At 43.7% G+C, this 21761-nt stretch overlaps 3 protein-coding genes across 3 annotated transcripts; 2 read left to right on the top strand and 1 right to left on the bottom strand.

Annotated features, from left to right (window-relative positions):
• Nucleotides 1-1052: 1052 nt before the first annotated feature.
• Nucleotides 1053-3343, top strand: rbm12ba (RNA binding motif protein 12Ba). The gene is made up of 2 exons (XM_030072171.1): nucleotides 1053-1194; nucleotides 1391-3343. Exon 2 carries the CDS (start codon nucleotides 1416-1418, stop codon nucleotides 3066-3068), a length of 1653 nt encoding a protein of 550 aa, XP_029928031.1. The 5' UTR covers nucleotides 1053-1194; nucleotides 1391-1415; the 3' UTR covers nucleotides 3069-3343.
• A 234-nt stretch (nucleotides 3344-3577) lies between these two features.
• Nucleotides 3578-9758, bottom strand: LOC115373675 (uncharacterized). Its single transcript, XM_030072172.1, has 12 exons — nucleotides 9605-9758; nucleotides 9178-9283; nucleotides 8223-8253; nucleotides 6982-7059; nucleotides 6753-6892; nucleotides 6141-6266; nucleotides 5723-5768; nucleotides 5554-5616; nucleotides 5008-5459; nucleotides 4782-4886; nucleotides 4253-4352; nucleotides 3578-4041 (listed from the first exon to the last, which is right to left on the bottom strand). The coding sequence occupies exons 2-12, from the start codon at nucleotides 9274-9276 to the stop codon at nucleotides 3998-4000; spliced, it is 1284 nt and encodes a 427-aa protein (XP_029928032.1). The 5' UTR covers nucleotides 9277-9283; nucleotides 9605-9758; the 3' UTR covers nucleotides 3578-3997.
• Nucleotides 9759-9989: 231 nt separating this feature from the next.
• On the top strand, nucleotides 9990-21756 carry tex10 (testis expressed 10). Its single transcript, XM_030072170.1, has 16 exons — nucleotides 9990-10296; nucleotides 10582-10775; nucleotides 10891-11078; nucleotides 11198-11524; nucleotides 11629-11841; nucleotides 12568-12820; nucleotides 12911-13023; nucleotides 13389-13636; nucleotides 13930-14065; nucleotides 15594-15763; nucleotides 16673-16850; nucleotides 17851-18073; nucleotides 19907-19987; nucleotides 20116-20300; nucleotides 20944-21154; nucleotides 21311-21756. The coding sequence occupies exons 2-16, from the start codon at nucleotides 10593-10595 to the stop codon at nucleotides 21431-21433; spliced, it is 2832 nt and encodes a 943-aa protein (XP_029928030.1). The 5' UTR covers nucleotides 9990-10296; nucleotides 10582-10592; the 3' UTR covers nucleotides 21434-21756.
• The last annotated feature ends 5 nt before the right edge of the window (nucleotides 21757-21761 follow it).

Here is a 21761-nt window from a genome sequence, read left to right as displayed (position 1 = left end):
TAATGAAAGGTGTAGTAAAGGTATAAAGTGTAATACAGATGTTGAAACAGCTGCTGCATGGACCAGCTCAGTTTATTGTACTCTAATGTAATACAATAAACCACTCTGCTGCATCAGATTTTGAGCTCATTCTCAGTTATTCTACATGGATATTGGAGAAGTAAAAGTGGAAGAGGACCATCACCCCATCTGGCCCAAGTGGTGGGTTTTCAACCACATGGAGCTGGAGTGACAAGTGTTTAGTTCAACCTTAGAGATCTAGCAAGTCCAAATCATAGGAGAAATCATCACCATAACTACAATGGGCATCACAGCTGCTCATATTACTTCAGAGCTGAGCTGGTGGCAAGACGATAAGTCGGTGACTGTGTTAGATTTCTCCAAATTTGAGAGGACCTATGAAACAATCAGTGTGTGAGTTACGTACAAAGAGTCCTGGTAAACAGAACATTAAAGGACTAAATACAAATACAACTCTGCAAACTGTAGGGAAACGTCACAGGAAGATATTTCGACCTGGAACCGGGGGTTAATGCAAAGTGTCGTATTAAGCAACAGAGACGGATTGGTATATCTTGACAAGAACATGAATTCAAGAGATATTCAAGGCTTTTATTGAAGGGATCATAATTAAATACAGTATCTACCACTATCCCTATTTGAGTGTTAGGTTAGTAGAGGCATAGGCATTAGAGGAAAGAGATATTTCCTTTTCCTAGGCAGGTAAAGGTATGAATTAATGTAACACATTTAATTATTAATTAATCGACATATCAATTTTCTTATTTCCCTAATGTTAGCCACAACCAAAATATGCCTAACCCTAACCTTAACCGATGAGCCAAAATGTTAAGAAAAAACAAAACAAAACAAAAACAAAAACAAGAAATCATCTCTTTGGGGAAAAGTTTGGCTACAAGTGAGCCTCCTCCTGTCTCCGGTCCGGAGCGCATTCCAGTAGGTGTCGGTAAAGGCGTTGAATTTTGGTCGCCAAACACCACAAAAAAACCAGAGAAGAAGAATAAAAAAGATAAGTAGAAGAAGAAGCGGAAGCCGAGGCAGAGAAGAAGACGACGGGCACAAAGCGTGGGACCCGAGCGGCGAGGTCACACGAGAATCACAACTTCGCAGCGGGAACAGGAGCGATCCTAAAATAAGGCACGGATGCGTGTATTTGTATGGTTACTCGCTCTGGTGAGTAATTTGAACATGCTTGATGAGGACAGAGCGGCTCATGTCCACATTTCCCCCAACTTTTCTTCTCAGCCCTGTGTATGACGCATGAGTCATTTCGCTGTATTACTCAACATCCTGTAATTTTAGGAACCGATGACATCTGTGGTTGGATTTTTTTTCTGTTCACGTAAGCCGTTGTTCTCTACATTTTCAGATATTTTCCAACCAGCTATGAAAAAATGCCGATAATCCTGCGATTACAAGGTCTGGACGTGAAGGCAGGCACAGAGGACATTAGGAAATTCTTTGAGTCTCTTTACATTCCTGAAGGAGGAGTGTATATTGTAGGAGGAAACTTGAGAGAAGCGTTCATTGCCTTCACCACTCAAAGAGATGGCCAGCTTGCCATGCGCCGCACTGGGAATTTTCTCAAAGGGTCTAAGGTTTCTCTACACATCAGTAGCATGGACGAGCTGGAGCAGAAATTGACATCAAAGTTGAAGAAGAAAGCCACTTCTCCACCGCCACCTCCAGTCCTGAAGCCTCAGCCCTCAGCTGCGGATCAAGCGCCTTCGAACGCAACCTCAGCCGATCCTTGCACCGCTCTCCTGCTGGGGCTCGTCACGGTTCTCCAAGGATTTCAGTCACACGAGCAAGAGGAGAACAATGAGGCAGTGTCACCCGTAGATGCTCCCAAAGCTGATAGCCCAGGTGTGGTTTCTGATCAGACTCCAGAAGAAGCTTGTAAGTTGAGGCCGGGCTACGTCAGATTATTTGGTCTGCCGGCGTCTGTTACAAAAGAGGATATCTGCCATTTCTTCAAGGGGCTTCTTGTTCAGGAGGTCATAGTGAATGTAAAGCTGGGGCTCGGTCGCGCTTGCCTTGTGAAGTTTGCCAACTTCCGGGATGGATGTGACGCTCTTCACTTCAACAATCAGCTGCTGGGCTCCATCCATGTGGAGGTCCGCGGAGCATCTGAGAAAATGTGGACCAGTGCGTTGCAGGAATGTGAAAACTCACACAACTTGGAAGAAACAGCTGAGGAGGAAGCACCCACAGATATACAAAATAATCCTAAAACAAGACCACCTTGTGATCCACTGAAGCCCAGGCGAGGCCCTCTTGAGGAAACCGAATCCCACAAACAACAATCCACTTCCAAAGTTCAGACCAAGAGGCGCTCAAATGACTCTTTAGACATGCAGCCACAAAAGAAGCCCAGATATGACTGTGACTCCACAAATGGCATGTCACCGCCTAAGGAGTGCACGGTCATGGTGAGCAACCTGCCAAACAAGATAACAAAGACTGAAATAAAAGAGCTGTTTGGATGTCCAAGCATTCCACACAACAAGATATTACACCTTCTTGATAAGGAAGGCAACAGAACAGACACAGCATTTCTCACTCTTGACCGCACTGAGGATTATGATTATGCTCTGAATCTCAATGGTTGCCATGTAGGGTCCCAGGCCATTGAGGTCTCAGCAATCACCAAGGAGAGGATGGAGGACATGTTGGCCACTTCCAAAGCTGGGTGTGTTTGGAAACCCCTGAACATAAGGTTAAAGGGAATGAAGAAACCAAAGACTGGAAGACCGGGCATTAACCCGGCAGCGCAGACATGCCTGTTTGTCAGGAACATGCCAGCAGACGTACGGAAGAGTCAGCTAAAAAACTTTTTCCGCAAATATGAACTGGTGGAGGATAATATATTCCTATTGCACGACAGTGATGGTAATGGTATTGGTGAGGCTGTGGTTCAGTTTAAATCACAGAAACTCGCTGCACAGGCTCAGGGGCTTCACGGTCAAGTCTTCCTGGGTACACAAGTGCTCCTTGCCCGCATAAATGTGAAGCAAATGAGAGAGATCTTAATGCAAACATTTTGAGGTACAGGAATTCCTTCCATGGCAGTCTAACAGAACGTTGTTAAATGTTGATGCCGCCACTGAAGCAATATTGTGGGAGTATCTTAATTTTTCCATTAAATTCATATTATTTTTGAAGACTAAGCTGTATTTCATCGAGCTGGTAAACTCGTCTTTACTATCAGTGTTTAAGCTAAGACAAAGCTTTGAATGTTTAATTATGAGATGTTCTTCTTGACATTCCCTATTGGTGAGCAACTTTTAACTTTTCACAGTTTAAAATAAATGTTGCCAAAAGATGTTATCTCATTATTAGTATTTTTCTAAGCCAAGACAACTCTCGCAACCAGAGTCAGAGAGGAGAAACTCCATTCCAAGAGGACATTGAGGAACCTGGGATATGGCTTCGGTCATGTGTTTGCTGTGCTGGAACAGGATACACTCTGAAGAACTCACCCTGCCATTACATGCAAACATCTTTGTAAAGGCATACAGACTGCATATTTTGCCTATAGAACACACACATACAGTCATATTCTCCATCTATTTTAATAGAAGAAATAGATTAGTGGAACTTTTGACAACTGTACATTCACTGAAACCACTTAAAAGTTTGACAAAGGCATGCATAAGTCACAAAAGTAGTTTGTGGGAAAAAATGCCTCAAACAAGCTGTAAGATGTTATTTTTCATAGTTAGAATCGTAAAGTCAAAAAACATAAAAAGCTAGTTCTTAGCTACAGCCAAGAAAAAAAAAACCCAAAACAAAACCAAAAAAAAAAAAAAAAAAAAAAAAAACTTAACACTTGAAAGCACAATTTACACAATGGGGACTTAAAGTATTCTACCCTGACTCTGGACAGACATCATCGACTGGGAACTATTTGAGAATGAGACACTCGGGAAGGGAAGATGTGACCGCTGAGGTGTTAAATGAGCTGAAGTGACTGTCAGTTGTAGAACCTTGACGGACCATCGGAGTACCTTGATGAACCTGAAAGACGAAGAAGAGAGAAGACCAGCTGAGCACATTGAAGAGGAAATGAAGATGCATCTGCTATGGCTTTCAGCTTAATGCAAATGTGTGGTTTCCTCTCAGTGTCAAAGCACAACACTCTTATTTCTGAGCTGTGTTATGTTTCAGATGAAACAGGCGAGGAGACTTGGTGCTCAAAGGGCCTTGCTGTATCCACCTGAGATGCTACCTGAATAGCGGTCTCCTGAGCCTGACAATCTGGAAGGCGTAGAGGAGAAACCCATGGTGCTCATGGACGAATTGTTCAAACTGCTGCTCAGACTAGAACCCTGGAGGACAAAAGAAAACTTTAGTAAGACACATGCCTCCGTCCTGCCACTCTGGTTACACTTCTTTAAAGCAACCTGATTATGACAAGCCTGGATGCACAAATAAATCATTTTTTGCTCACACTGCTGGCAGATCTTCAAAATCAGATATGAAATTGTTAGGGACAAAATGTGAAAGAAAATACACTTTATTTACAACTAAGACCTTAGAAGCAAAGTAGCTCCTGATTGGGAACAGGGAGGAATAGTGCTCAGGACTGACAACAGTAATAAATAATATTTCATGGTAATAATGGTTACTACAAATGTAACTAACTACAACTATAAGGGGGGAAACTAAAACATGGATACAATGAGACTTAATTCTTTGACCTTCTTGTTTAAATTCTAGATGTACTGAGAAGAAGATTTGTATATATAGCGTCATACCGCGGATACACTCCTCAGTCTGTACTCCATGAGCACGTCTGTTAATTTCTGCGTCACCTTCAGGACAATCTGCGCGTCATTCTCATTCTCTATCCGGAAGGTATCCTAAACACACACAATCAAAAAGTTACTCAATGTTTGGCCATATACAAACAGACAAAAATGACTTCCATGAGAGTAAATTTAAAACTTGAGGCCTATTTTTTGTTTTTTTTAAATCCCCTACCAGGTAACTGAGCAGCGTAGATGGTAGACTGCTATTCTCTGGAGCTGCTCCCATCAAGCCTGGTCTGTCCATTGGTCTGTCCATTGGCCTGTCCATTGGTCTGTCCAGTGGCCTGTCCATCGGTCTGTCTATTGGTCTGTCCATTAAGCTACCTCCCATTTGGCTGCCCCTGAAATCATCAGGATAACATCTGCCAGGACTTTCACCCAATAGTCCACCCCTTCCATAGCCGTCTCTTCCACCACCTGGTCCAAATCCTTCTCCCCCTCCCCTTTGGCGAGGGCCTGGACCATCTGGAAACAGTCTCATGTCCATATCGGGTCCAGGGAAACTCGGCCTGCCAGAGTAGCCTCCAATACCAGGATCCCCAAGTTCACGCAATGGGTAATCAGTGAAAGGACCTCCCTGAGGGGGATATTCTCCTGGAAACTGGGGGTCAGAATACCTGCCACCTGTGGCAGACAGGCTCATTACATATGATGATGCTGAGCAAAGGGCTACAATGCATAATACCAGGTGGAACAGAACATGCTTGAAAAAACATACCAAAATTTGGGCCCTTTGGTCCCATCACTGGCCCTGGTGGAGGCAGCTTAGGAATAGCAGAACCTGTGTTAGAAAGGGAAAACCAAAGAGAGAAACACAACTCAGAATGGCAAACACACATGTGCAAAACCGTTCACAGTTCAGTATTTAATGTGACACTGTAACTTACGGAGTCCCTTGAAGGCAGCAACATCACAGGGTTCCCTGAGGATCACCTAAAACCCACAAACAGGATTAGTTTAAGGCAGAATCCAAAATCAAAGTGTGAATAAAGAGAAAGCCCACAACTTGTTCAACACATGAGATGCTACTGCAACCATTAGCTGAGTATTTGATTGACAAATAAATGATAGTGTCAATAATCATTTATCAAGTAAAAAACCTTTGAATTCTCTGATGAGTATTTGTTTGTATTTGTATTTTTTTGACACTTCATATACTCTGATCAATATACTGATGATAGGTCATATCAGCAAGAGCTTTTCATGAATGTGTAAATTAGCCTCTAAGAGAGTATGTGAATATAGATATCAAAACTGTGCATCAACAGAAGGACATGGATTTCGTCTTTGACCTCTAACACTCACCTTGAGTTGACCCCTCCCTTCTGTCTTTTCCACCTCGGCTGCAGTCTCTTTAATTTTCTTCCTTAAAGCCGGATCTTTGATGGCCTCTTCCTCCTCACAGGTGACCTTATCAGAATGGACCCGCTTCTGAACATATGAGAGCACCACACCAAAATGAGGAACCAGTTTTAAATGCTTCACTGCCACACATACAAACATTTCCATATTTAACTGCACTAAAGTTGTTGTTATCCAAATTCTGAGTTTAGTACAGATACCAGCTACCATAACACCTTATGGGGAGACACACAGGCTAAATAGTCCATGCAAATAGCCACATCTTATTCACTTGTAAATATTTCATTCACAATAAAAAATAAAAGTGCTACCTCAACAGGAGGCCTGGATGAGAATCTCTTTTGTAATGCTAATCTAAGCTGTGGGGTTAGCTGCTAGGTGAAATGTTACACTGGCATCTGATGTGGCCTTAAAGTAATGAATTGTATAATATTACAACCTCACCCAATGTGTACCAGTTTTGTGGGAAAGGGTTTAAAACGAGGCACTTGGGTATGTTTTCCAGCACAACACTATAACACTGAACTGAACACACCAAGGAACCACCAAACTCACCAAATATCTGAAGCTGTGTTTCCAGCCTTTGACATGAGCCAACATATCGTGCTGTAAGCGGGTCACCGTGCAGAGTTTACACTGGTAATGCGGAGGGACAGATTTACTGGGGCTGCGGTACTCCCAAACATACTGAAGACCTGTGGATAGGTGATGATCATTAGTTAAGGAGCTCTGCATGGAATGAGGAGGAGGTAGACATTTGTGAGGAACTGCTTCTCTTACTTACCTATGACAGGCTCAGTCACCCCCTTCAAGTGTTTGGTGAGAGAGGCAATGGTCTGGATAGAAGTCCCTTTTGTGAAGACTGGGAAAACACAACAGTAATCAGCAAAGTATAAACAGTTTCACCCTGAAATTTAGCTTTACAGTGGTACACAACTGATGGACAAGCGAGACCAAGAGGTTCACGTTCAACCAACTAATCTGCACACAGCCAATGGCTGAGGATAATCATAAACAAACTGATACAAATGTATTGCGCTTTATACTAACTACAGTACCAGTAGGCCTGTTAAAATCAGGCATGGATTTCACAGCCCTATATTAACTGAACAACTGTTAGAAACCCAAACTCCTCGCATGTGCTTTCAAAGCCTAGAGGAAAGATTGGGAACAGCAGTCCTCTGCAAACCCCCACAGACCCCAGCTGGGCTGCAGGACTCCAGCTCCTATGATACACCGCTCCTCGTGCTCATCCACAGAAGCAAGACCTCTGGGTGGACATCGATGAAGCAGTCCAATTCTGGGAGAACAATTAAAACCCTGTTTCATTTAAAATACTGGGGAAGGAGGAGTTCACTGAAATTAAAAAATGATGTATTTGATCACATAATCACTCAACTAAAGCCAGGCAGGTACAGGCCTCAGAGCGAAAAAACAAAACAAAACAAAAAAACTGCACTGCAACTGCAGAAAAAACCGCATTCAGCAGTGTTTAAAAACAGTTTTGACCAAAAAAAATAAAAAATAAAAAAATACAAATATATATACATTCACACAGCTATAATCCAGCACAAAAAGTGCACTGCACTTAACAGTAAGGGTATTCATCAACAAAAATCAGCAGTCCAGGGCTGACAGTATTATGCCCTGCTGATTAAAAACTTTAAAGAGTTCTTGGTTGCCAGGGGCAAGTTACCAATGTCAGTGGGTTGGCATTTCTAAAGTTGTTCAGTATATAGTGTAGAACAATCTCATTGTTGAACTGCATTAAAAAGATTTATCTACAGTAATACCTAATTACAGCAAGCAATTAGAAAATATTTTGCACTTTCAGTGGTGAAAAACACTGAACTCTAAAGTCTTAATCCACAGATGGCACCACAAAACCCCCCACCTCTGACAGAGTGAATTTCCAAGAGTGGTGAACATGCCACCAGCCCATCAGCAGTCAAATGAAGCAGGGAATCAAGTTCTCAGCCTTCAATTCTCACCATTGGCAGTGGTACCATGTGTAGCAGGACTTACCTATGTCAGCAGAATACTGCGGCTGCTTTCTCTGTCAGTGTCGGGAATAAACCCAAATGGAGAAGAGAGACACATATTGGCATTAGTGACAGGATGATGCTTTACAGAGGAGAACTCCTCGTCCCTGTCCTCCACGCTTCAGATGCCATGGGGCAATTTTAGCTCATCCTCATTGTTCCCTGCATCAAGCAGGGACATGTCACCAAGACAAGTGTGTAAATGCTGTGACAATCATGTACTATGGCGATCAAACCAAATTCTCATTAAATGAGAATCTACAACAGCAGCCTTAAATAAATGTTGAAAGGGGAAGTAAGAGAGTGAAGTATAGATACTAGATGAAGCCTAAACACAACCAAGCTTTCATATACAAACCTGTCAAAAGTGGCAGCACTCAGAAATAAAAACTGAGTAGCCTGCCATTAGCTAAAGGTTCAGTGAACCACTGATTACGAAGAACCAAGTTTACGTCATGCGTAAAGCTCATAAATGTCAAATCTGAAGGGCTGTAAGATTTGACAGCTTTATGTGGATTGAAATCATCACATAGAAGATGCTGGCATTGTGATGCAAAAGTGCCTGGTGTTGCAATACTGGTGCTGAAAAGTTCCTTAAACACAGAAACATATATCAGGCTGTAACTGTGAGGCCAAACCACAGAGTGGGGTCCTCCTGAACCACTTGTGCTGTTCCAAGCAGGCGTGAGAGCAGAGAGGCTGGCAGCAGATCCACAGCCCAAAGGCTCTGGCCGCTTGTCTCTGCTGCCTCAGGCATCACAGCAGCCACCCTGACCTGTCAGACCAGGGAAACACTTCCCCGTGACTGTACCAGATGTGAGGGTCATGCATGTGTCGGAGAGCTCGACTGGAGACTAGACGGCTTTTATTTTCATTTCTTTAGTTATGTCTGCCTTGGAAACTTGAGGTCATAACACGGCGAATGAGCAATTTCTTACCTTGGCGCTTTTAAACTTCTTCTGGGGTGGCTGCCCGTCATTTTGCGGTTTTGCTTGCGGGGGTTGTTGCGCAGGCGGCTGAGCTTCCATCACCTCCATCTCTAACCTGTGAGAGATGCAGCACATCGCGTCAAAATCACCCATACCGCCAAATAATCTCACAAACAAATAACCTCACACCACACCTAGGTCGGTATTTGGTTTTGTGACAGTTTGGTTAAAAGGCACTGGCTTTGCTAAGGTCACTCGGTTAGTTTCGTTTCGTTTTCAAGGCCTCTCACCCTGAGGTCCTCTACTTTTTTGGGGGTTAGCATTACTGAACTAGCTTAGTTTTGCTAACGTCGCACTAACTGACAAAACTATGCAATTACCAAATATTGTAGCCACCAAAACTGGGTAGAAGGTAAACAGATATTCACCAGCTTACCAGTGGAATAGTACTGACTGCAAACTGTGAATTTGTTGGAGAAGTAGATGATTCCCGAGGTCAGGAGACTGGCCTGCTGGTGCAGCTAGCTCGCTTGTGGGTAAAACAATGAATGTGAGTTGAAGGGCCCTTTTTAGACCGGAGCCATCGCCTGTTTAAAAACAACACGTCCCTTTTGTCCGCGCCTTTAAACCCTCTAATTAGGGTGAACATGAGAAGGAAACGAGAAACGAATTTCAAAACATTCACTCAAAAATCTAACAAGTTTAGTCCATAAAAAGAGACAATATTTCCAAGGCAGCTATGACGACAACTTTGTGATGCGTTTGTTTTGTACACCAGCACGTACCTAAAGCGTTGGGCGGGCACTTGGGAGATAAAGAATTGGAGACAGCGGTACTTTCAGGGCATATGTTAAGACAACTTTGTGGTGTTGTTGTTTTATTTGTTAACATTGTGTATCAAGATATTTGCAGGGACAATTTCTTCCACCGAGTTTACCCGCAGCCCTCGAGCAACACCCGCTCGCTGAATAATCACCTAGCGTAGGAAACAAGCGCACACAGAGTCAAAGGACCCAATTCATCAACACGAGCTTGAATACTCAAAATATTCTGTGTGGTGTGTTGGAAATTGTAAGCTGGCTGGTGTTCGGACCTCAATGAATGTTTGATGTGCTGTGTACCACTGACGTGAGTAGCCAAAGCTTTGGACTGATGCAAGTAAAATTATCCATTGCCCTGCATTCTGCTTGATATGATACTGAACTTGCACAGGGTGGGAGATGGCTAGTTAGCTAACATTAGTATGGGTGTAGCTACGCAGTTGTGCCTTTGATGAAACAATTACCCAGCCTGATCATTCAGAGCGTTTGTTTATTTATGTTATGTGCCGCTGAATGCATAGGCTGTATTTTGCCTGTGGTGATCGGATAGCAGTCAGGGTGGTTTCACACTCATTCCATTCAATTGCCACAGGCACTGCAGGGATGAAGGCTAAGAAGAAGAAGAGACAGGATGACTTCCAGAAAGTCAAGTTAAAGGTGGGCAAGACGAAGCCCAAAGCCAATAATGCCACCAACACCAACTTCCGCACCAAGGGAATCCATCTGTCCGAGCAGCTGAGGAGGGACACCAGTGGCCCCACCACTCACAGACAGCTGGGCATCAACGTAAGATCCCACTCTCTCTCTGGCTCTTGCTCTCACCTACTCTCTCGGTGTGTCTCTCAGACAAACATACAGGCCTGTGTTTACAAAATTGTGTATTTTCCTCTTCCTCTCTCAGGACCTCTTGTCCCAGCTTCACCATTACAATGCCAACGTGAAACAGAGCGCCCTGCTGGGTTTGAAAGAGCTGCTGTCTCTTAATCCTTCCTTGGTGGAGCAGCATCTGTCTCGCCTGCTTTCTGAGGTGGCAGCTCTCTTCACAGACAAGGATGGCAATGTTCGCATGGCAGCCTCACGTTTGCTCAGGTGAGAAGAAACCAGCAACAGCCCTACTGCATTATTACAGTTCAGTATCATGAAATGCACCTTTTGTTTCTTTCTCATATCCCACTGCTAAACTGTCAAAAATTGTACACTCCCTCCAGGTTCATTGCGCAGTGTGTGCCTGCAGAACGAGTGGCTCCGTTTTTCCCCCTCCTCAGTGCTCACCTGTCCTGTGCCATGACCCACATTGAGCCTGGCATCCAGGAGGATGCCATGAAGATCCTTGATGTGTTGCTGGACCACTACCCTGCTCTACTGGCTGCACGGCCTGCTATCCTCCTCACAAATTTTCTGGAGTTGATCTCCCACAGACGCACCAGTGGAGGAGCCAAAAAGCCTCAGGAGACCAAGGGGAGGAGCTGGGCTCTGTCAGTCAACCCCACCAGGGCTGTGACCAGCCAGCAGTGGCGACTCACTGTGCTCCTCAGGTACAGGGGCCACACACACACAAATTCTCCGATAAGGTAAGTATGAATTGAGAGAAACCAGAACTCCAGATGCTAACTTTGTGTTTTATGTCTCTCGATTTCAGGCTGGGGCGGTTTCTGCAGGCAGTAGTTGAGGAAAGACCAGAGGAAGAAGGTGATATGTCTGTCTCATCTGATGGAGTGTTTGGTTCCAGTGGAGAGGGGCGGATTACACCTCTGGATCTCAACTGGGAGGAGCTCTCCTACAGCAAAACTGGAGTCAAGGTGTATGAACACTCTGGGGCCAAACCCACTCCACACTCCACCTACAGACTCAGGTACAACTGCTGCACACTCATCCTGCCAGAACAGATAAAGAATCATATGGATTTTATGTGGAAATAATACTTCACAAAAACCTGTTTGCTCTGAAATATTAATTTTAACTTGAACATCACCATTTAACTGGTATTTCACTATTTAAAGGAACAGTTCAGCCAAAATACAAGAATAGATATTTATTTTCCCATTTACTCTGAGTGCAGTCTATTCATCTGGATCATTTCTGCGTGATTTGGTGAAGTTTCCAGTCCCCAGCAATCTTCCTGTTTCCTTTCACCCCAGTATGATGGTGCTCAATGGGTATTATTTTTTGGAGCTGAAATTGCCAAAATTTCCAAAAGAGTTTTGTTGGGAACTACCTCCTGCCAAAGAACATCAGAAAACTGAATCTATCTGCTCTAAAGAGAACAAATTAGAAGTGGACAGGTGTAACGAACAAAGAGCCGTTGCTGTTTTTCACAAAATTTTGATAGTTTGAGCTTCACAAAGCGATATCCATCCAGCCTCATTGTATTGGGGTGCCAGGAGATTGGGAAGATGGCAGCAGAGTGGAAATCTTGCCAAATCTCAGAAACTATTTAAATAGATAGATTGCACTAGGGGTAGTGGAAAAATGTGTTTTTTTTTTTTTTTTTTTTTTTTTTTTTTAATTTTATGTGAACTGCTCCTTTAACATGGTCACTTGTCTATGTTTCATTCTTTCACTCTCCCTTGTTGTGCAGGCCAGAGGTGGACTCTGGAGCTGGAGTGGGTGAGGGGCTGAGCTCAGCTGAGGCTGTGCAGAGCTTTGCAGCGACACTGGTGCCCCTCCTGCTGGAGATGTGGGTGGAGGCCAGTGCCAATGACTGTCCCTGGAACAGCGGCGAGGGGGCCCACCTGCTCACCCCAGACGCCATGTCAGTGATGTTCCAAGTCCTGACTATTCTGCAGCTGCTCAGAAAGTTGGCACCACAGAAGGAGGACCAGGATGCACTGGTGAGGCAAGACACACCAACACACACACAGTGCTTTTGTAAAAGAAAGTGGTTTGTGCAGAAGCTGACAGACGGCGCTGTCTCTGTTTAGGACGCATGGTTCCGTAATGAATACCTGGGAGATTTTAAACAGCACTTCATGAAGAACTTCCCCTATGGCACACGAGACACACCCAAACATAAAAAGAAGCTTGACCTTAAGAGGTAAAGAACACAAGTCCTTATGTGTCACAAGCATCTTTCTTTCCTTCTTTCCATCCTTCAGGTTGTCAGGTAGGTTTTGTGAGAGGTGAAGAACAGTATTTGGTTGTTATTTATAGTATTTGTGTATTGTTTTCCAAATGCAATGAAGCCAGGCTCATTTGACTTTACAAGAAAACTATTTTATGTCAGAAAATGTTTGGACAAAATACAATTTTTTATTCAATTGTGTGTACCTCTACATTTAAAGTACCCTTTTAAAGCTTTGAAAGTAAGACACAGTAGTACCCAAACCATAGAAAATGAATTCAATTTCTGTGACCCAAAGTGATTTTGTGGGAACCCAAACTTCATTGTCACACCTTCAGGAGTAAGCAGACCGCAGCGGTCCCAGGACAGACGGTGGAGCCTCTAGCCCTGAACATCACCCTGTGCCAGGTCATGGTGTTCCTCAGTCAGAGGCAGGGGCTCGGCCGGGACAATGATGCCGACTGGCTGATCCCCTTGAGGTCATTTGTCCGAGACACTCTGGCCAATGAAGTAAAGCTGAGCTACAAACATCTGCACATGCTGCTGGGCACGGTGTGGAGGATGGTGCTCACACAGAGGAGCAAAAGTAAGCATGTGTGATGGATTCATGAAAGTGTCAGTCTGTGTGTGTGTCTGATGCCTTAATTATGTAAGCACAAATTCTACAGTAGAAGATGATGTCATCAGTTTGGCAATTTGTTATATGCAGTATACTCACAATTCAGAGGCATGAAGAAGTGTAACAGACTAGTGCATATTACATGTTAAAATGCCTGGCAGATTATTTTAGTTCAGTATAGGTGTCCAGGTGTGACTTTGACAGTCAATATGACGACTTCATTTTTAAATTGTAATCTCTTTGTGTATTTATGTGTGCAGCAGTGACAGAGGACCTGTTGGCAGCAGTGTATGTCTACTACCAGCAGAGGAACCTGACTCTACAGACAAGATCGCTGCTGCTGTCCTTCTACAGCAAGCTCTACCTACAGGAGCAAGGGCATACACACATTGCCAGGTTGGTGCAGTCATTTTTTGTTCGTAATTCTGATAATAATTCTTGTATGCTACTAAAAATGTAAACATCGCAGTATCAGTAGCCTCAAATGCCCTGTTATTCTTGGTTATGGTGTATTTCTCTTTAGATCATCACTTACTTGTCTGCTTGAAGCCTCCCAAATCCTTCTAAATGAACACATGAAGCAGCTTATAGGAGTTACTGTCTGTGACGGTAATAGCCATGTTATAATACCAGATTTGTAATTTGCTTTAAGTTGATTTGGGAAAAAACGTGTCAGTTCCATGTGTCATGCCTTTTTTTTTTTCAAAAAGAAAAAAAGTTATTAAATCAGCAGTTGATGCATCAAAACCTAAATTGTAGGAGGGGCCTTGGTGTTGGTGTTTTTATACTGTCACACTGTTGTATTACAGAGTTTATTTTGAAGTGAGGCTGCACATTGTATGAACACAAGCTCATTCTTTGTTGTTAGAGAAGTTCCAGGCTATATGAAATACAGATCAGAATCTTGTTTTCCAGCATCTGCGTGAAAAAAATGTTGTCATAGTCACAAATTGGTATCTCCTTATATATTTATACATATATGTATGTATACACATTAAATGGCTACTTTATTAGGTCCATGTGTACAGTGTAATGCAGTTCCATGCAATAGCTCTGCCATAACGTCTACCTTTTAAGAAAGTTCATAATGTTCAGTTTTTGTTGACATTGTTGAGAATGTGTAAATTTAGTCACATGTTTATTACTGAGGTTGTAGTTTGCAGAGGTCTCTACATTATACTGAGAGGTGTTTCTGATTTTTTTTGTCCTCCCTATTTATATACAATGAGGGGGACAGAATATTGGAAACACCTCTCAGTAAAATGCAGTCCAGTACAACAGCAGCACTAACTATGAGCTCAATGCCAAACATAGAACTGAATTAACACCCCTATTACTGTGACAAACAGAAAACCTGAGCCTTATAGACATCATAAAAGTAAACTTGATGGCAGACCAGTTGTATTGGATTGTATTAGATTGTGCAGATGCAGATGTACCTGATAAAGTGGCCTCTGAGCGTGTATACATATGCAATTTTTTTGTTTGTGCAGAATTACCATTTGAGACTTATTATATACAATATTTGTCTATATTTTCTTCATTTTGTTAATTACTGCAGCTGAAAATATTACTATTGTGCTTGATATGCACATTAAAGGACTCCTCCTCAGAATGGACTTGTAATAACTATAATAATAATTAAGTAATAATGAATGAAAAAGTCCCATGTACATTTATCTAAAAAAAAAAAAAAAAAATACGTGTTTTTTGTAACTTGCCTAAATGTAAACAATATTTAGATGAAACCAACCAGCAAATTAAGAAATGAAACCAAAGTGTGACATGTTGGTATACAACAGCTTCCTGAACTTAAAACATCCAGGTATCCCTATCCTTTGATCTCTTTGTCCTCACTCCAGTCAGGTTACACTTTTCTCACGTGCACTGCTGTGTGTCACCTGTCCTCCCATCCTCTCTGCAGGAGTAAGATGCTGTGTCGATGGCTGGCAGCTCTCCCTGTGCAGCTGGCCCAGCTTGGTCACCGAAACCCGGCTCTCTCTGCCCGACTCATCCTGTCGATCCAGGCTGCCGCGTCTCGAGGCAACAAGGACCTGCTGAACGGTTTGCAGACACATGCCTGCAGGCTCTATGGTAAACGCACTCAACCAGACACTGGAGGAGGACTCATTAAGGGTTGAGACAGCTTGATAAAATAATTTCTTTTCCTATGAAATCTGAAAATCATCTTATCTTGACATAATAAACACACATAAGTGGCTACAGACAGATACAGCGCACTTTCAGCTTCTTGCATACGAGTTAGGAACATTCTTTTTAAAGATGTACTGAGGGCAAGCTCTTCTTCCCTATGTGTCCCACTAAAACAGGGCAGTCAAAACAGAGAGAAAAACAAGTGGCATTATATCATCATGCACAAGCAGAATTCGGCGGCGACAACGGTGACATTACGAAAGACTCGGGTGCTACTCGTCCAGCAGAATTGTGAGCCACAGACTGCAGTTGCACTGTGCTTTCCCTAGGGGGCAGTAGAGCCCCATGCTTTCCACCTGAGACAACTTTGTACAATTTAATTTCAGCCACCGGAGGAAAGCAGTACACAGCGCTGTGGAACCCCATCCATATCAGTTGGTGGGAGAACGGTCAGATAGTTAGGATGGTGTGACAGTGTCGGGGGAGGAGGGGAGGGGCTGGGGTGTAAGGAAGGGGGGGGTCAGAGTTCTGATAGAAACTGCCGCAGAGCCAGCAATTCACCATCACAAGACTCCTTTTGTCTGAGGGTCTTCTGACATCAGCATGTGCGTCAGAGACCAACAGAACACCACGCACACACAGACTATTATCTGATCACTCGCTATAGTGGCTATGCCTGTCTCTCTTTTTCTTTTTTACTACCCTGAATATGGTCTAGATTTCCTGGTATCCACTTTTTCTTGATAGAACTGTAGCTCAGCAATGTATCCCCAGGGGGGCAATGTGGGTGTTTCGTCTATGTAATTACATGTGGCTTGTTTGCGTGCATGTCTGTGTGTGCGTGTGCAGATCCGCAGGAAGGAGTTGTGGTGCTGCTACCAGCGGAGTCTCAGCAGCGACTGGTGCAGCTGCTCTACTTCCTACCCAAGATGTCCCAGGCTCTTCTGGCCAATCTGAGCCGCTGCTGCACTGCTGGGCGAATCTCCGCTGGCCTAGCTGCCTCGCTGATTCGTATCGTACACCTTAGGTGAGCTTGACGACCCCTGGACCTGCACGGGGTACATGAACTCACTCTGTAGACGTGGGCGCTTGCATGTGTGTGTATGGAGACAGACATCGGTCGCTCCTGCTTAGAGAGGAGACGTCGGACAATAATGGAATGCGCCATGTAATGGAATCAAACAATTTAGGTTTTCGGGAGGGCAGCAGATCAGAGCAGTAGATAAGTGGCGGACACATGCACACAAATACAGTGACTGAAGGGGAACAACTGCAGCCTGCAGCCATTGGATGGCAGTGTTGCACCTTCATAATAGTATCCTTTCTATATGGTTGCTCCTGTGCTTTCTGGTGTGTGTTTAAGTGAATGTAACTTTGAAATTAAGCGGATCGGTGACAATAAAAACTTAGTTTGGTAATGTTCTGCATCACACCTCCACCTTTACATAACCCTGCCGTGCACATGCATGCGTATGGGTGTGTGTGGGTGTGTGTGTGACCTTTTTCTTGTGTCAGTAGGGCAGTGTTATACAAATCTTGAAGAAGGGGGGTTGGTGCTGAGGTGGTATGAGAAGGGATGGGATGTGTGTGTATGTGTAGAACACAAAGAGCTCTTTGGGAGGCTGGAATGCAGCCTTGTCATGGAACATTGAGAAAATGGTTCTGTCTGTATGTGCCTACAGGGCTTTTTACAAAACACACAGTTATTCACACACATTTCCTACTGTTACAGATCTATTCCCCCTTCAGGACAAGGAAGAATTATATCAAATGTATCATCGTGCGTGCACTTCGTGTCGTTACGTGAGCACAACATACGCAAAAGACAACTTCATGAATATAATGTAACGCAGGAAACTCTCATTTAGAAATTAATGAAAATTATGTGCCTAAAAAAGCCGATCCTTCATTCTGTAAGTTACAGATACTACAAGACAAACTCTGCTGCTCGGAATTATCATTTTGTCGTTTTCTGTTGAATATCGACTTTAAGCTGATGTTTGTATGATCGGTGTATTGTTTTTCAGGTCGTCTCTGAGCGGCTGGTCAGTCGGGAGCCAGGAAGCGGCTCTGCAAGACGTGGACTACATCAGCTTCCTGTTCTCCTCCCTGACTGGGTTCTCAGCTGACGAGCTGGCAACGCTGCAGGAGGCCGGCGATGACAGCGTCCTGGCCCCCTCCCCTCTCTCGCCCCTCAGCCTCTACCCCACCCCCCTGGAGCAGTTCACACACCACTGGGATGTTGTCGAGGTGAGTTCACTGGCTGCACTCTCCCTCCAGTGAGAAACCCAAAGCTCAGGATCATCTTATCCTTTACCAAAAACCTCTGCTGCTCACCAGCACTTGGAAGTGGCACAGCAGTGAATTTAAAAGGAACAGGGCCTTGCAGGTGATGGGAGAAGCAGAGATACTAGGTTTTACCATTGAAAAGTGTTTATATTCTGGACACAGCTCTGGTCTTTCAGTTCCCCCTGGTCTCTCTCTCTTTCACGTAGAGCTCAGAGGGGGAAGCTTTATCGTGGCACTCCGGCTGAGAGGGGAACCTTTATCGCGTTGCGCAGGTTGGAGATGCGTGGTTATCGGGCACAACGGATACGCAGAAATGCTAATGAGAGCCCATGGCATATGATGGGAGTGTGACATTTCTGCACAGAAATTTCCGTTAACGTAACTGTGCCCTGGGGCAAGTGTGTGTGAGTGAGCGAGTGTGTGTGTGTGTGTGTGTGTGTGTGTGTGAAAGTGGGGGTTATAATCACTAATTCAGCTCCTCAATTAAGGCCTCAGATCCTGCCTCTCTCATCTCCCTGTCTGAGTCAATCACAGGCAAGTGGCGGGAAGGAGGTGGGGGGGGGCACAGGGTGGCAGGTGGGACGGCATTAAGGGACGGACTGTGTCAACTCTGATTCAGCTAATGAGACGGGATTGTTTTTAATGATGGGGAGAATGCCAACAGGTGCACGGTTCTGGCACACACTGGTTCACACACACTTCAGCACTTCAGGATGCACACACACCCCTCAATTTGATAAAAGCTAATGAGAAATTTGATTTTGATTTGAAATTAATGAGGGAAAGTTTGGCGTTATTTTTCACCTTCTCAAAGTTGATGCTGTGAGGGCCGCCTTCTCTCATCTTAAACCCATTTTGGCAAGTGAGAAATTTAGAGACTGTTAATTTATTTTTTAGTACTTCCTGACAAGCAGTGGAGGCTACACACTGCTTGTGTACTGTGGTGGGGGTGTATGAATATATATTTTCACGTTTGTGTGTTGGATGTTGTAAGGCTTAGTTGGTGCATAGCAGTAATGTGGTTTGTCTGATGAATGCCAGTTAAAGCTGATTGAGGTAGAGGGGCGGCTCTCATTCATTTGCTCCTTAATTCTGTCTCCCAGTAATACCATTACTACTGTTTAATTTCACCCTCCTGCTATTGTTTTGGCTTGTATAACATTGTTTGAAAAGATTGTCCAATTCTCTGATGGATCAGCTCTCATTACCTGATATGGCTCTGGACACTGTCACCTCTGGAAATGGAGGGTCTTGGGAAGAACAGCGCAGTTTGGGTTGAGGTCTCTAATGCCCACATTAACCCCCTTCATAATATTCCACAATTTCTCTGCTTTAAACACAGCATATGTGACGTTGAAATGGTTTTAACTTTTGTAGGCCTCAGGGAAACACGTCAACAGTTGCCCCATAAGACCATCACAAACAGTGTATTTCTTCCTCTGGGCTTTTTTAGAAATACAATTGTCTAGCCTGTTGGACAGAGTTGAAATATTTCAACAGAAATCTGACGAGAAAGCTACCAAAATCTCCCAAACAAAAGCACAAAGCACCCTTTTCATAGAGGTTGTGGTCACATTGCATTGCTAGAATTAGAACGCTCCATCACAGTTGATTTGGCCACAGTATATCAATGAAGGAATCTTAAACACAGGAAATCCCATGTATAAATTTAATTAAGTGATGGGAAGAGAAAAGCGTATCTGTTTGAGGCTGGTTGGTGCAATATGGCTTGCACCCTCCTCTAACTGAGCCTGTGAAATTATTCATGCTGATACAACTGTGTCTCATCCATAGGAGGTCTGCCACTGTTTGGAAACTCTGGGCTCACAGTCTCAGTGCTTTGACATTTTGCAAAATGGCATTTGCAAATATCTGGTAAGAAATAGTTTTCATTAAGGAGATGGCACTTTGAGATTTCCATCTTTAATTCATTAGTTCTAGCTCTTATTTGTTGTACCTTTATTAGATTGGAACTGACTTAGCATAAAATGCATGTGTCTCAGACCAGGTTAGGGGTGGTGCCTGACAGTATGGCAGCAGGGCTGCTGAGAGCAGTGGCCAGACTACTGGACCTGTCCATCCTACCCATTGATCCTGTGCTGCGCTTCCTGTCCCAGTGCTGCCTCAGCCTGTTGGCTCTGCTTATCACCCTGCAGCAGGAGGCTCCGTCCGACACCAACCACAAAAGGTGTGTGTTGAATAAGTGTTATATTGCACTGATCCCTGTAGGAAAATTGTCATATTTGTCCTCCAAATGGTCCCCTTTCTCACTAAACCATCCAAGTATGGGCTCATCATAAAATTGAATAAATCTTTGAACATGAAAGGGTTGACAAAAGTGTGACTTTATGAGAAGCACAACTGACACAGTTCCACTAGTATATAACCCCTATGTTGACAAGATCATGTGATATATTTTGTGCCTCATAGTAATGTTAAATGTGCAAATTACTCTGCAAAAAATAAACAAACTATTACTAGAGTAAATCTGTTTACTGAAATGCTTTTAACAAAAAGATGAGATATTGAAATATATTACAAAATCTTCTTAAAAACAACCCTCTTTCATATCAAAAAGGGAAGACATGTATCTGCCAATATCTGATATTCATAAAAAGTCAGATATTGGCCTGATACAATCATAAACTCATAAATCAGTCTAATCCTAATCTATGGGTATAATTATTGTTCATATGAAATATAAATCCCTGTAATGGCATTTCAGCTTTAAAAAACACACAAACTGGGCACCGCTGTTTGCTTTTGTCAGGCAAGAAAGTAAAGATCTTTGACAGGTGTGTTGAGGAAAGATTGTGTCTTCTGTGCCACAGGGAGGCAATATGGGGTGCGTGTGTATCAGCGCTGAGCACCATTCCCCGCCTGCTGCGGATGGTCCTGCAGTCTCTGCGTGTCGGTGATCTGTGCGAGGAGGAGCTGCCACAGCTGGGACAGATCCTGTCGATGCTGCTGCAGCACACACCACTCCGCAACCACCTGATGGCCAATGCCGCTCTGCTGCAGCACATTATACAAGACCTCACGGTAAACACAGCACTCTTTTATTTTGAAAGAAAAAAGAGTGATGGGTTGTAATGTTGTATACAATTTTGACGGAAGTATGACGACTGCTTCCTTTAACCCCCATGGAGACTGTTCACCTAATGTCACTTTGTGTGTGTGTGTGTGTGTGTGTTGCAGAGGTACTCACGGGGGGAGACCAGAGAGCAGTGGCTGACAGACCTGCTGTACTGTTACAGTGTCACCGTGGCTCACGGCTCCACCACTCACCGTGGAAACATGGGACTTCGAGACATGTACTGACCGCACCCACCACCACCTGGTGCCTTGCTCAGTTCACCTTCTCAATCCGTTGAAAATACAAACACTCATGCAGTGTGTGTACATAGACTAAACATCCAGAAAGAAATCATAGAGGGAAAGTGTTTTCTTTTTGTCAATGCTTTTGTGAGTGTTGCCTTTTTACTGTCTTACCCAACCTCTCTTTTTTGCTTCAGCCCAGTAATTGTTGCAATTGCATTGCTATTGCTGTATGATGGTCCAGTGTTTTACTTGGATACATGATGGTGACTTTTTATAACAAAAGTGGAAAAGGAAAAAATAAAGTTGAATCAAAGTACACTTCCTTTGG

This window comes from Myripristis murdjan, chromosome 16 (assembly GCF_902150065.1).
Source record: "Myripristis murdjan chromosome 16, fMyrMur1.1, whole genome shotgun sequence".
Lineage (NCBI taxonomy): Eukaryota > Metazoa > Chordata > Actinopteri > Holocentriformes > Holocentridae > Myripristis > Myripristis murdjan.
This window is presented reverse-complemented; position numbering and strand designations above follow the sequence as displayed.

Bases quoted from the DNA above. Each gene is read 5' to 3' on its own strand.
- rbm12ba (XM_030072171.1), top strand. From the start codon at position 1,416: ATGCCGATAATCCTGCGATTACAAGGTCTGGACGTGAAGGCAGGCACA.
- tex10 (XM_030072170.1), top strand. From the start codon at position 10,593: ATGAAGGCTAAGAAGAAGAAGAGACAGGATGACTTCCAGAAAGTCAAG. The intron at 14,066-15,593 runs GTTGGTGCAGTC...TCCTCTCTGCAG, and splicing joins GGGCATACACACATTGCCAG to GAGTAAGATGCTGTGTCGAT. The intron at 20,301-20,943 runs GTGTGTGTTGAA...TCTGTGCCACAG, and splicing joins TCCGACACCAACCACAAAAG to GGAGGCAATATGGGGTGCGT.
- LOC115373675 (XM_030072172.1), bottom strand. From the start codon at position 9,276: ATGGAGGTGATGGAAGCTCAGCCGCCTGCGCAACAACCCCCGCAAGCA. The intron at 7,060-8,222 runs GTAAGTCCTGCT...GTGTTTTCCCAG, and splicing joins GCAGTATTCTGCTGACATAG to TCTTCACAAAAGGGACTTCT. The intron at 5,460-5,553 runs GTATGTTTTTTC...TGTCTGCCACAG, and splicing joins ACCAAAGGGCCCAAATTTTG to GTGGCAGGTATTCTGACCCC.